This window comes from Typopeltis vanoorti, chromosome 1, assembly GCF_054136105.1.
Source record: "Typopeltis vanoorti isolate ZY-2024b chromosome 1, IOZ_Tvanoo_1.0, whole genome shotgun sequence".
In the NCBI taxonomy this organism is placed as follows: domain Eukaryota; kingdom Metazoa; phylum Arthropoda; class Arachnida; order Uropygi; family Thelyphonidae; genus Typopeltis; species Typopeltis vanoorti.
In genome coordinates, this window is record NC_143549.1 from 130,795,035 (window position 1) to 130,809,693 (window position 14,659).

The window sequence follows — 14,659 nt, forward strand, 5'->3', positions numbered from 1 at the left end:
GTGAAAGGGCGGATGAGATGGTTGTGATGGTGGGCATGAATGACTCGAGAGGCAGTGTGAATTGGAATGCAAGAATCTGAGGTTCATGCCTGTATGGAAGAAGACTAAGACTGAGAGAGGGAAGATTGTGTGTGTGTGTGTGTGTGTGTGTGTGTGTGTGTGTGGGTGTGTGTGTGTGTGTGTGTGTTTTGCTCAGGTATGATAATGCGCAGAAGAGGATTAATAATGAATAGTGTAATAGCTAGAATGTGTCAAAATGGTGGCTTGGAATACGTGAATGAGGAAGGATATAGGCATCTGGAGACAATGCTGTTCTAGGAATGAGTCAGTGTGCGTGTCAATGCAGGGAAATTAGAATTATCAGGGTGGATGGTAGCAGGGATGGCTTCTTGTGAAAATAGATACTTGGAGAAGGGAGAATACATCAGGTAATGCCAAACCCAGTGAAGTCTGGAGGAGATAATGATGGCTTGTATATAAATGGTGACATTATTATCCTTTATACCTAATGCTTGGAGTATCCAGAATAAAGGAAATGAATTGGCGGCACTGATAGCATGAGCCTGTCCAAATATTATTGGGATCTCTGAGACATGGTTGACAGAAGAATGATATACTAACAGGAATAGAAGTAGCAAGGTACAGCATTTTTTGAGATGGGAAGGGAAAATGTGGCGGTGGAGTACTGCTTTATGATAAGTGATAATTTATGTCCTCTCAGAGAGGAGGATTTGGAGGGCAGTGGCACTAATGGTTTTGAAAACATGTGGTGTGGGGAACCCTGCTGTCCACGCCCAAGACCAGCTAACTTGGCTATGGATGAAGAAGATCCTTAAGCTCTTCACGTCGGCAACGGGAATCGAACCCAGGACACTCCTTCCCCAGGCTAACCGCACGGACTGGATTGAATTTTGCCACGGGTTTTGAGAGGATGTACTAAAGAACTGATAGCTCTGTTGAGCTGGCTTTTCAATGAAAGTCTGGCCAATGGAAAGGTACCCAAGGAGTGGAAGGAGGGTAAGATAGTGCTATTGCATAAAGGTAGTATAAGATTGGAAGTGTCAAACTATACACCAGTTTGTGTTTCATCAGTAGTTGTTAAGATCTTGGAGAAATTAGTGAGGGATCACACACAGTATTGAGCAGATGAGGACATGGATTTATTAAGGGATGTTCTTGCTTTAGTAATATGATTGCCTTTTATAATAAAGTGACAAGAGCAGTTGATAAGCGAAAGGCATGTTCTGGCATTTTTTTTGGATTTTACAAAGCCTTTGACAGGGTACCACATGATAAGCTGATATTGAAGTTGCTGCACATGGGTTTAAATGTCAGGTTAATGAACTGGATTCAGGCTGGCTATCTGATAGTTATCAGAGTTGTGTATGGGGGAGCAATATCAAGGAGGCAGAAGGTTACAAGTGGGGTCCTGCATGGCTCACTATTGAGACCTGCATTGTTGAACCTTTATATCAATGACATTGTCAAGGGATTGCAGGGTATATTCAGTTGTTTGCAGATTATGTGAAACTTGGAAGGATTATTAGTAATGGTGCAGATGTGGTAGCCCTGCAAGAGGATTTGAATAAATTGACAGATGAGCAAATGAATGATTTGGGGGGGTGTCAGTTTAATGCAGCTAAATGTAGTCTTGAAGTTTGGGATACATCAGTGGGAGACTGCATACTCCGTTGGTGGAACTGTACTAGAAGAAGTGGGGGGAGGAAAGGGATCTGGGGGGGGTGATGATTGACAGAAACTTGAAATTCATAGGACATATTGCAAATATGTGGTGGAGGTAAGCAACCCAGAGGTTGCTGCAATACTGAGAAGGATGCTGACCTGCAGAGATAAAAGATTTGTCATTCCATTGTATAAAGCCCTGATCAGACCACTCTTGGACTATGGTTTTCAAATTTGTCCCCAAGATTTGAAGGGGATAAATTAACTGTGGAAAGGGTGCAGAGGAAGATAACAAAGATGGTATCAGAGATCATCCAGTACGATGCTAGTTATGAAGACAGTAGGGAATGCAGACTGCAGAGTTTGGTAGATAGAAGAATAGAGGTGATATTATTGAGGCTTTTAAACTGTTAAGAGTTGTTGTTACAGGGTTGACACTGGGGAGTTCTTTTGTTTGGTGTAACAGGTGAAAGGAGCAAGGACAAGGGGCCATCCATGGAAGTTACGAAAGGAAGCTGTGAACAAGATGGTGAGGAGTGGTTTCTTTACGTGGAGGGTGGTTGAACTATGGACTGCATTGCCTGATAAAGTGGTGAGAGCACGAGCAATCAATGACTTTAAGGAGTGGTATGACAAACTGTGTTTTCTAGGATGGGCCTGCCATAATGAGTATTGTGATCCCTGGAAGCCTGAATCATCATAATAATAAATTTGGTTTATTATTATGAGAAGAATGAAATAAATTTCATTCTTCTCATGAGATTTTACTGCTACCTAATCAATATTTTGATAATTAAAGTCACCCATAATGATCACTTGTTTGGTGTCCATCATATTATCTGGTAATGCATTTCATTTCACTATCAACCAATCCACTGTAACAACACTCCACTATCTATTTGATCTTGTTAGACTCCACCTGATATCAGATGGCTTCAAACTCACTGCTGTGTTGAAAATTGTTACTATTATTGCAGTTATAGCTGACTGGTCATCCAGCATCATTAGCAGCACACAGACCTTCTCCTCTCCTACCCTGTCTATCTTTTATAAAAGTACTGTACTCTTTACACTCAAAAACAGATACTATATTCTGCTTCTGATAGCCAGGTCTCGTTAATGCCTAAAATCTGAAGCCATCAACTTCGCCAAGGCAACAAACTCTACCCCCCCTTTGTGTCTGATACTCCTGGCATTCATGTACAAACATAATAAGCTAGTATGATTTTTTTGTATACTCTGTAGTCTGCATAATCACATATTATACAACTATATTATATATTAATATATAATATATTATATATATTATATATATGTATTTATATATAATATAAATACATGTTATATATATTTATATAAATTTATAAATACATATATAAATAATATATAAATAATATATAATAGTTGTATAATATATGCATATTATACATAATTTGCATATATACAACCTGCATATTATCTCTACTTGTATCTAAATGCTTATGCTGACATCCTTATACTTGCTTAATATGTCCAAACCAGATGAACACAGACTTTTTTCTCCTCATAATCATTTCCATGATAATGCACATACTGTTAATGAGAGAAATTAATCTCTCTCATTAACACAGTTGCATGACATGGTCACTCTTTCAAGCAGATTCTCACCATTCCTCTCAATATAATCGAGTGTTCCTGACTTTGTGTATTAGATCTCATACCAGTTAATACTGGACAACAAAATTTTACAAAAGTTGTGCCCCCCCCCTGATTAATTTAGTCATTTCTTATAGATTTCGAGGTGCTGAACATGAATATGGTAACGAAAATGCAAAATTGGCTATCATTTGTGAGAGATCCACAATAGTTTCTTATATAATAGAGTTATGATGGTAAAACATGACAAAATTTCATGCCAACTGGGGTGTCGCCCGGTTAAACAAGGCCCCCGTTGTTTTCGCCAGAAAACCAGGGAGAACAGCAAAAGGTCAGCTACTGGAACAAATCTGAAAGCACCCCAACTCAACATCACCAGAGTTCAAGATCGGTACTATCAACATAAGAAGCCTGAATGGCAAAGAAATGGAGCTAGCTGAAGAATTAGATAAGTACCAGATTGACATAACAGGGGTGACTGAAACAAAAAGACAAAAACTGATGAGATGTTTCTGAAAAATAAATACAAAATGTTATATTCATGACAATCAAGGAAAAGAAGGAGTAGCCATAGTATTCAACACAAAATACGAGGCTAATCTTCTTGAATGGCAGTCAGTCTCAAGTAGAGTGATGTGGGCTAATATCAGAATAGGGAATTGGACAATGAGACTTATTTGTGCCTATGGTCCCACAGAAGGTTCTACTAAGGTAGACGTGGAGGAATTTTTTGATGCTTTAGAAAAAGCAACTGACACAAAAAAAAAAGGAAAAGTTGGTCCTTGTTGGGGATCTAAATAGCAGAGTAGGAAATGATTGTAGACATACAAAAATATTTTGGGAAAATTTGGAGAAAACAGCAAAGCTAATAATAATGGCATATTCCTGTAGGATTTCTGCTCAGGACGTGGACTGGTTATTACTAACACCATGTTCCAACATAAAAATGTGCACAAATTCACATGGATAGAAGAAGCAAGGAATAAGAAAAATCTTGTTGACTATGTTATTGTTGATAGTGATGTTTTCTCCCTGGTGCAGGACACCAGAGTGTACAGAGGATTGAAATTGGAAGTGATCACTATTTAGTCTTGAGCAGGATAAAATTGAATTTCATACTGAAAATAATAACATGTAAGAAAGTTTTAAAGCGAATTAAAATTGAGCAGTTCCCAGATGTGAACTGTAGACTAAAATACACAAAGATTATTGAAGAAAAAATGAGAGTTTGAGAACAGGAACCAAAACTTGGAGATTCAGTGGGAAGCCTTGAAGAAAACCCTGATTGATTCAGCCAGAGAGGCATGTGGTGAACTTGTCTGCAAGGATAGAAAAATCAGAACTCCATGGTGGACACAGGAAGTTAAAGAGGCAATGAAGGAAAAGAAGAAAGCATATCAAAAGTTCCTGGCAAATAAGTCAGCTTTTTCTCTTAAACAATACAGAGACAAATGTAAGAAAGCGAAACACTGTGTAAAACTAGCTAAACAAAAGTCATGGGAGGACTTTGACAAGAACATAGAAAATAAATATCAAGAAGGTGGCAAAATATTCTGGAGGTTGTTGAAGAAGCTTAAAAATGGAGGAAAGAGTGCTGTGAAAGGAGTTAGAGATGATAAAAGTGACATGAAAAAGTGGAGCAAAAGATATCCTTTAAGTATGGAGTAATTACTTCGAAAAATTGCTAAATGAAACAAGCAGTGATAGCACTGTGCTATCACTGCTATCACTACAATAAATCTGCTACAAGTTTGCAAGATTTTCTGACTAAATTGAATAACCGTTGTAATAGATATGGTATGAAGGTGAGCATTAAAAAGACAAAGACAATGAAAATAGGTAGAATTGTTAAAAATGTCAACTGTGTTGTGAACATGAAACCTGTGGAACAAGTAAAACATTTCAGGCTACTTAGGCACGATTTTTAGTGAAGATGGTAAATTAAATATGGAAATAGACAACAGAATCAACAAAGCTGGTATGGTAGGAAGTCAATTGAATAAATTCATATGGAATAAGAGAGAAATTAGGTGGAACACTAAATTAGCTATGTACAAGACAGTGTTCAAACCAGTTTTAACTTATGGATCTGAGAGCTGGGTCAGAAGTAAAACACTTGACCAAAGACTAGATACCACAGATATGAGAGTCCTGAGACAGATTAGAGGTGTGAACAGATGGCATCAGTGGCAATATCATATTAAAAACATGGATATTAGGAAAGAGCTTGACATTGTCAGCATCCAGGAATATGTTAGCAGAGCTAATCTCAGGTGGTATGGTCACTTAAACAGAATGGGCAAGGAAAGATTAGCAAAACAAGTGTTCTCTGCCAGGTTGGCAGGAAAATATCCAGAGGAAGACCAAGTTATAGATGGATTGATATGGTACAAAGTGCCTTAGACGATAGAAATATGAGATCTGATAATGTTGGAGTCTTGACAAGTAACAGACTGATTTGGAGGAAAATTGTAGATAGGAAGTTAGTAATGATGTAAATTTTTCATGTAGTACTATCATATCCTGTACACCCCTTGAGGGTACATGTCAGGAATTTGATGATGATACTAGAGATATATACTTATCACATATACCAGTAAATGTCCATCAAACTTCTACATCTGACGTCACTTTGCCTGTTGCTTGTATAGCTGCTCAGGATCATCTCTAGTGAGTGTCCAACCTTAGTCATCCAACATGGAAGTAGACCACTTTCTCTGGTATCTTTTCTCCATTGTTGCAATTTCCTGATGGAAATATTCACCGTGCTCATCACAAACTATTCCACAGTTGTCAGGGAAGAAATCCAAGTTGGAATGGAGCAAGTGCATTTTTAAGGACATATTGCAGCCAAGTTTGTGATACAGAGACAACAATTCTTCAACCAGTTCTTGTAGATTTCTGCCCTGACATTTCCAAGGAAGTTAGATAACACCAGATGAAATGCATCCCAAGCTTTGTTCTCATCATCTTGTACCAGGTTGTCAAACATCTTGTCAATGAAGAGCACTTGGATATGAGGACCTACGAAAACTCTCTCTTTAATTTTCGCTTCACTGAGTCGGGAGAATTTGTCAGCCTGGTACCTGAAAGCTGATCCAGTCCAGTTCGTGACTTTTAAGAAGTTTTTTAGTAGACCAAGTTTAATGTGTAGGGGCAGTAGAAAAATTTTGTGCATTTTTGCCAGGATTGGGTGTTCCACATTCTTTTCTCTTAGCTTTAGAGATTTCCCCCCCACAGGGTTAGTCTCTCTTCACATAGTGCAAAGTCTTTGCTCGGCTGTCTCATTCACTCAAAAGACAGCAGTACTTCGTATATATCCCACCTGCAAACCCATCAACACAGACACTAACTTCAAGTCACCACAGAGATGCCAACTATACTTGCTGTATTGAAGACAGCCCAACAGCTGTTTTAGGTTGTTGTAGGTTTCTTTCATGTAGACAGCATGTCTGACTGGAACAGATGGAAGCTGGTTTCCATTATGCAGTAACATTTGAGACTCAATTTCGATGAGCGTTGAATTTCATTCAAGTCATGTTTGATTCATAGGGCATTCATCAGGAGATCTACATTGTAGCAGAACACAGGGTCATCTTCCTTTCGAAAGTAAGGTGCAAACTGCTCATGAGTGCAAAATGAAGTCACTTGGACAAATAGATCATCATCATGATTAGATGCCGAAGGCTCAGGAGAACCTGACATCCTCCATTTTCATTGTCCTCTGAATCGATGAAAAATTCTCTTAGAAGTTCAGGAACAGGATATCTTTTGCCATGTAGAACTGGTCAGAGAGCAGATAGTATATTCGGGTATGCTATTGTTCACTTCTTTTTCCTCGTGATACTTCTTGAAGCAGGTGGTACCATAGAGAAGTAGCAGTCATTTGCATGATTGCTTGGCTCCTTCCAAACCATAGGAACAGCAAACGGCATTGACACTTTCTTGGTTCCCGATATTGCATCAGAAATAAAGCTGATACTCCTTTTTCACTAACATAACGATGGCCTTCTGGCTTGCAAACATCACTTCCCTGAAAATGTAACAAAAGTTATTTGCACTATTAACACTTACGAGGCATCACTACTGCTGGATTTACACCGTAGGGATCACTTGTGTAATACTTATGATGCAGGAGTAAAAGGGAGTGTAGTCCAGGAAGTCGCACAAACAATTGCTTACCCTACAGGACCTCACTTTATACTAATGATTGCATCAACCTATGACATCAGTGTCATGACTCAACTGCATTGGATCAGCCAATGATGCAATAGCTTCTGGGAGGTGTTATGTACGATTGGGCTGATGCAATATGTTGCAATCACGAGATTGATATACAGCATTCCAAATGATACCTATGTATGCAATGCAGACCTAGTCTCTCTCTCTCTCTCTCTCTCCCAAACAAGAACTAATTGACAGATTTTATTGTCATTTTCGTGTTCAGCTCAATTGAAATGAGTAAAGAATCGCTATTTTCATTTCAGAGGCAAATTGTGTGTTGTCCAATGTAATTTTTCCAAACTCCTGACACCAAATGCATTCAAGTGTAGGCCATTCCTCAAACTCACTCCACACATCCAAATACTCACAGCTATTCTTGCCTGTTTAATAAAGGCTGTCTGATGCTTTCATTGGGGGATCCAGATGAACTTTGAGAAGTCAGCTGCTAGAACTACTCCAAACTTAACAGAATTGATGACAAGCAGCAGCAGCAGCATCATCATCAGCATAAGAGCAAGCAATGAACAAATGGTGAAATTAGCAGAAGAATTACAGAAATACCATGTGAACATAATTGGTGTTACAAGAAAATGAAGACTAAAATTAGATGATTATTTTTCTGATTATTAAACTTCTTGAATGGGATACAATTTCAAGTTGGGTTGTGTGGGATAATTTTAAAAGGTGAAAATTGAAAATTGCAACTTATGCAAGATGAAGTTGAGGCATTAGCAGTTGGCCCCATGGTCATGAGAAATGCCAGTAGGGTTTTGTTAGGAAAATGAGATCAGATTTTGATGTCTGTAAGTAATGGTGTGCATTGCTAATGTTTTTATTGGAAGAAATTTTGGCATTATTTTGTTTTGTGAGGGAAGGGGCATAGTTTGTTATTTTATCCATTTTTTTTCCAATTTTTTTGTTTATTTTTCATATTTGTTTATTTTTTTAAAAATTTTTTGTATGAGATCTTTTTATATCCCCAATTAAACTGCTAGTATTTGTATGATTGTCTTTAATGCTAGAGTTGTTGATTCAAGAAACAAAGAGCTGGGGGATGGACTCATTACATACATAATTTGCAATAGAGATTGCCCAGACTCCAGTCATCAAACAGTGTCCCCTTCATACCCATAACTTGGTCTCCCTCCAGACACAACCTGATGGAGTAAATAGCAACATGATTATTTGCCAGCTGATTGGGAAGCCTCCAACAGATGCATTACTGTTTATCTTTTGAAGATGGAAACCATGCTGATAATTTGTTGACAGGAAGAAAAGTAGCCACTAAATTGTATTTAATTTATTTTAATCACACATCAATAATGAATTATCAATATTGCTATATTTCCTCAGTTATACCATTGCTTTGTTTTATGTATAATATTACATGGCTCTTACTTTTTCAAATCAATCCATTGTTCTCATTCTACTTTGTAATTAACTATTGTCGCCACTGATGTTGGCCTGTAATATTCAGGCTAAAGTACATGGCTTTAAATAAATAGTATTACTTATTCCTTTTTTTTTTAAATATTAATTTGAAGAAACTTCTCATTGTACAAATATCTCTTAAGCAACAGTGATATTTTTCATTGCTTACTTGTCTAAAATGGATCAAAAAAACACCAGGAAATGAAGTCTCTAAGGCATGTTTTTCTGAAACTATTTGTTTTCAACTTTTGGAAGTTTTACAAACTGCCTTTAAAGGATAAACAAGTTTCTGTACAAGTGAATTTTCCAATTTGAAAGAAATTGCCACTGGTATCATGTAGGTGCTCAATGAGTTTCATTGTCCATTGGAATCCACTTCCTTTTATATGGAATGCTATAGTGTTACATTTCTCAGTTTTTGCATAATTTTCTATTGTTATTTATTTGTACTGGAGGCAAAAAATATGCTGAAGTTTGTACCAGTAGATCACATACTGAGAAATAATTTTTGTGCACAGGATACCCTACTGGTCATCCAGAAGCACCATCTTATGAAGATGATTTGAGGCACTTAAAAGAGAAAGTTGATGCAGGTGCAGACTTTATTATCACCCAGATGGTTTTTGAAGCAGATATTTTCTTTCAGTTTGTTCACAAATGTAGAAGAATTGGAATTGCTGTTCCCATTATTCCTGGTATTCTCCCAATTCAGGTACATGTATTTCCTCAAAACTTAAATTCATGTTATATGCATGACTGGCTCTAGGCACTAGCAAGATAAGAGCATGCTTGGGGTGACACATTTATAAAGATGGCATTCCATCAATATACTCTGAAATATTCAGTATAGTAATTTTGTAATTGTGATAATATTAAAATGAAAATGGCTACATTACAATGAAGAGTTTTATTTCATGAAATACAAACTTTCTATTTAATATTTTAAAAAAAATTTTTAACAACAAAAAGGGGGGGGGGATGCTAAAAATTTTTTTGCATGGCTAGCAAAAAACCTAGAGCCAGTTCTAATTATGTTGTCGATTCTCATTATAGCAAACATTACTGTATAGAAAAGTCCTCACTAATGTCCATTTGGTATAATGGACATTGGTGAAATCCAGTACAGCAAACTCTCCAGTATAACACCAGTTCCTGTGAGTTTGCCATGGTGAGAGTTGACTGTGACTATAAATTTTGGTATTAAACATTGTCTTTCTACATGCAGACTTTATGCTTTTTTAATTTTCCTATGTATTGACATTTGACTGTATAGCTACATAGAACTACCCATTTCATTCTCACAATTCAGACAAACAAATTCTTTGAAGTCAAGCATATCATTTTAAAATAATAATATAAAATGTTTATGCATATTGCTCATTGTAAAATATATATCATCATCTTTCCTCAATGTGTTAGGCTTGGTGGCCTAACACAGGTAAATAACATAGCTTCATAGAAGCCTTTTTTTTTAAATTTTATTTTAATTATTTATTTTTTTTTATGGCTTGCAGTCCATTCATGGTACTAGTGTACCTACTGTGTACTAGTACTATGGATGGATGAGCTAGGAACATGTTCATATTTGACTTGAAAAGCTGTGGATTGTATTTCTTTGGGAAACATAGAGGACTGCTGTGGAAGGGGTGGGGTGGGTGGGTGGGGGATCATTGTTGCCAGTTCTGATGAACAGCATCCACGGAAGTGCTTATAGAAGATGCAGGCTGCAGAAACTTAAAGCCTGTGTGAAAGTGAGTGAAGTGTATTAGTGAGAGAGAGAGAGAAAGAAAGAAAGAGAGGGGATCATTAATTAATCTAACTGTACTTTTCTTTATAGAATCCAGTATTTTTAGTGTGCTCTTAGGACACCACCCCAGATGTGAGAGCAGTATTCATGATCAGGCAGATTTTGATATGTATAGGGTTAGGAGCTGTTTGGAGTTAAAGTAGCACCTTGAGTGAAAGTGAAAACAATTTTTTGGATGCAGAAGAAGACATAGTTTCATAGAAGCCTTTTTTAAAAATTTTTATTTTATTTACTTATCATTATTATTATTTTTACGACTTGTAGCCCATCTGGAGCCGGAAGGAAACGTCATCAGAAAGGTTAGAGACTTTAGATACTCAGGTTCAACAGTGAAAGAGGATGGAGGGGGCTGAGAAGGAAGTGGGATGCAGGATGGAGGAACTGGAGAGAGAGAGAGAGATGGCTGGAGTGCTATGCGATAAGAGGGTGCCGATCAATCTAAATGGAAAAATTTACAGAACAGTAGTGAGACGAGTGTTCCTATTTAAGTGGAACAAGCTGCAGAAGAAGAAGAAGAAGAGGAAGCAATATTTGTGATATGTTTGTGGCAAGAGAGATTTTAGGTTAGAGTTATCCCAAGAAAGTAAATTTTATCTTAAATATAGATTTGGGTATTGTCAAGGGTAGGATTGGAAGAAGAGGATTATTTTTTGTAGAAAATAATGCAGAACTGTCTTTTGCTGGCATTGAGGTTGTCAAGGTTATCCAAACCCTAATATTTGAAGATAAGAATTGACGTGCAGTATGCTGTCTTCACCAAAACTGTGTTCTGTATTAGATTAGAGTAGATCATTTATATATAGAAGGAAGAGGGTGGGCAAAAGAACAGAGCCTTGTGAGACCACAGCATTAGTTGCATAGTTAGAATATAAAGAGCCATCTGCCATCACTTGAAGTGAATGTCCAGTCAGAAAGCTGACAATCAGATTAATGCCCTAATAGTGCAGTTAATCCTGTCTGCAGTCTGTTGTGTAAAATATACATTCTTGGTGTTATTTTATGGAATACCTTAAGAATCAGAACTAGAAATTATAAAATGACCTCCACATAGCTGATAAAGAATGAAATCCAAACAGGACTTGTAACCTAATGTCCATTTATTATCTTCTCATGATGTATCCCATTATTAGTTATTCGCCTAGCTACTGAACAAACAAAAATGGGCTTGCAATTTGGAACTTACTAAATTGTATTGTATATTAGCTCAAAACCACAAACAAAAATGATGGTTTATGAAATGGCATCCCAAGCTGAGAATTTGCTCAATTAAAAAAGGATTGTTGATGTTTTCTTTAGGAAACTGGGACAAACAATGAAAAGTTATATATTGGCACAAACTTTAGCAGAAATGAAGAAGGCACCATCAGCATAAGTGTGAATGAAAAAAAAAAAAGAAACTAGAAATAAAAAAATAAGAGCACTATCACGCAAACATAACTGTTGTTATCAAAAAGAGAGGTCTTTATTATTATTATTAAGAGGGACCTCCAAGGATTCAGGAACTCATTGAGGGAGGCCACATACTACACACACCAGCTGTCATACTTGTTCTTGAATCCATTAACATTGCTTGCATACACATCAACCAATGCAATCCATTCAATTTGGGTACCACTCTATGAGAGAAAAATCTAGCCCTCATCCCATTCTTAGTGGCATTCATTCTGCTTCCATGGATGTTCTTTCTTCACCCTCCATAAAATGAAAAATTCCATCAACTGAAACCCTGTATGACCCTTTCAAAGTTTGCAAGTCTCAATTATATCACTGCTCTTTCTTCGGTTTGCTAGTGTCTGCAGTCTACAAATTCTCAGTTTGTCTTCATAACCAGTATTCCACAATCCTGATATCATTTTCAATGCTCTCCTCTGTATCAGAATCACAACAGAAAGCAGGAGACCAGACCTGTGCACAACAGTCCAAGTAAGGTCTTATCAAGGTCTTCTAAAGAGGTAAAATGACATCCTTATCTTCACATGTCAAAATTCATTTCAGCATTGTAATTATCTTTTTAGTTGAATTTGCAACCTTTACTACATGGCTCCTGAACTCCAACTTCCTATCTATCTATTAACACTCCAAGATCCCTAGCCAGATCAGTTTCTTCTAGCATAATCCCATTAATATAATATGACATTGGATATATAATTATGACAAAGTGCATTACTTTACATTTACTGACATTGAACTGACATCCATTTTCCCATTCCCACAATTCCAGCCTATTCAAACCATTCAACAGGTACTGCATTTGGCAATCCATTCCATTTGCTCGTCACTCTATGAGAAAACAATCTAGATCTTCTCCTCCCTTCTTAGAGGCATTCATTCTCAGCTTCCAAGGATGCCCTCTTGTCCTTTCCCCACCTTCCATAAAATAAAAACTTCCATCAACTGAAATCCTGTATGAAAGTTTCAAAAGTTCATAAATCTCAATCATATCATATCTCCTCCTGTTTGCTATCCATTGCATCATCAGCAAATAGCTGTATGTCACCTGTCAAATCCTTCAAAATGTCAGTAATGTACAGATTGAATTACAGTGGACCAAGGACCTTGTGGTACACCACTGGTTACCTTAAATCTTGCAGACTCGCATCCTCCCATATACACTTTTTGATGTCCGTCAGTCAGTCATCTGTTTATCCATGTTAATATTTTATAATCCAAACCCATCTTCTCCAAGTTATGCAACTTTCATGCCGTATTCTGTCAAATGATGCCTTAGCGAAATCCAAACGTATCATGGTGTATCCATTCCCCTTGTCTAGCTCAATGGTAATATTTTTATAAAATGTAAGCAAGTTGCCGAAATGCAACCTGCCCTTAATTAACCCATGTTGTTCATTGCAAAATAGAGATTCTCTGTCAACTCATTTCTGAATGTGAGCTCTAACCAATTTTCCAGAATCATCACCACCACTCCTGAGATACTGATTGGTCGATTGTTGGATACATCAGTCTTTGCACCACCATGGTGCAATGGGATTACCATTACATTCTTTCCATTTCTGCAGAACTTCCCTGATCAACGATCAACTTTACTGGCATAAAGGGTGAAGCAAATGCTTTTCATACTCCCACTGTCTGATAAGGAAACAGGTGAGTGGAAAAATTTTTGAGCCAATTGCTCGCCCTGACTTGGCTTGGAGATTAAACATCAGAATTGGAATTTAAGATGGCTTTTGGTCTTTTGTGTTTGAAGTAGACTGTTGCGTCTTAATTTGCAGCTAGTTGAACCAATTTGTTAGGGTGCACAGATGCTTTTTGAGAAGAACTTTGTTGCTATAATCTGCATTGAAGTGTAATTATAGACGATGTCTGTGTCCCGATGGAGCTGCACATTTCGTTCGAACCATGGTGCATTCAGGATTATTTGTACACATTTATTTTGCACACATTGTAACTTGAGAATATTGGAATCAGCGGTATGGCTCCAAACCGGAAAAGCATAAGTTAGTATAGGATGAACCATTAATTTGTAGATGAGTAATTTGATTCTGGTGTTTAGCTTACCGTTCCTATTAATCAGAGGATAAAGCTGGGTAATGGCTTTTGATGTCTTTACACAGAGAGTCTTGATATGGCTGTTGAAAGTCAGCCTTCTGTCCAGCAGTACACCAAGGTATTTGATCTCTGTTTGCCACGAGATTTTAGTGTTGAATAGGAAAATGTCTCCTTTGGGAAGCATTGGTCTTCTGGAGAATAGCATGGCTACGCTCTTTTGAGGATTCACTTGCAGTCTCCATTTGGTGAACCATTTTTCGAACAGTAGTAGGTTTTCTTGTAGTTTCTTGATGGCAAGATGTGGTTTTAGAGATCTCTCTAATATTGCTGTATCATCCACGTAAAGGGCTTTGATAGATGACAATGGATTGT

The 14,659-nt window shown here is 37.3% G+C and overlaps 1 protein-coding gene across 1 annotated transcript in view; it reads left to right on the top strand.

The window, feature by feature from the left end:
- LOC150110427 (methylenetetrahydrofolate reductase (NADPH)) overlaps positions 1–14,659 on the top strand; it is a 99,692-nt gene that overhangs the window by 16,448 nt on the left and 68,585 nt on the right. Inside the window, exon 4 of the mRNA XM_090399283.1 lies at positions 9,492–9,685. Coding sequence (XP_090255409.1) covers positions 9,492–9,685 — 194 coding nt within the window. The remainder of the gene's footprint in view (positions 1–9,491; positions 9,686–14,659) is intronic.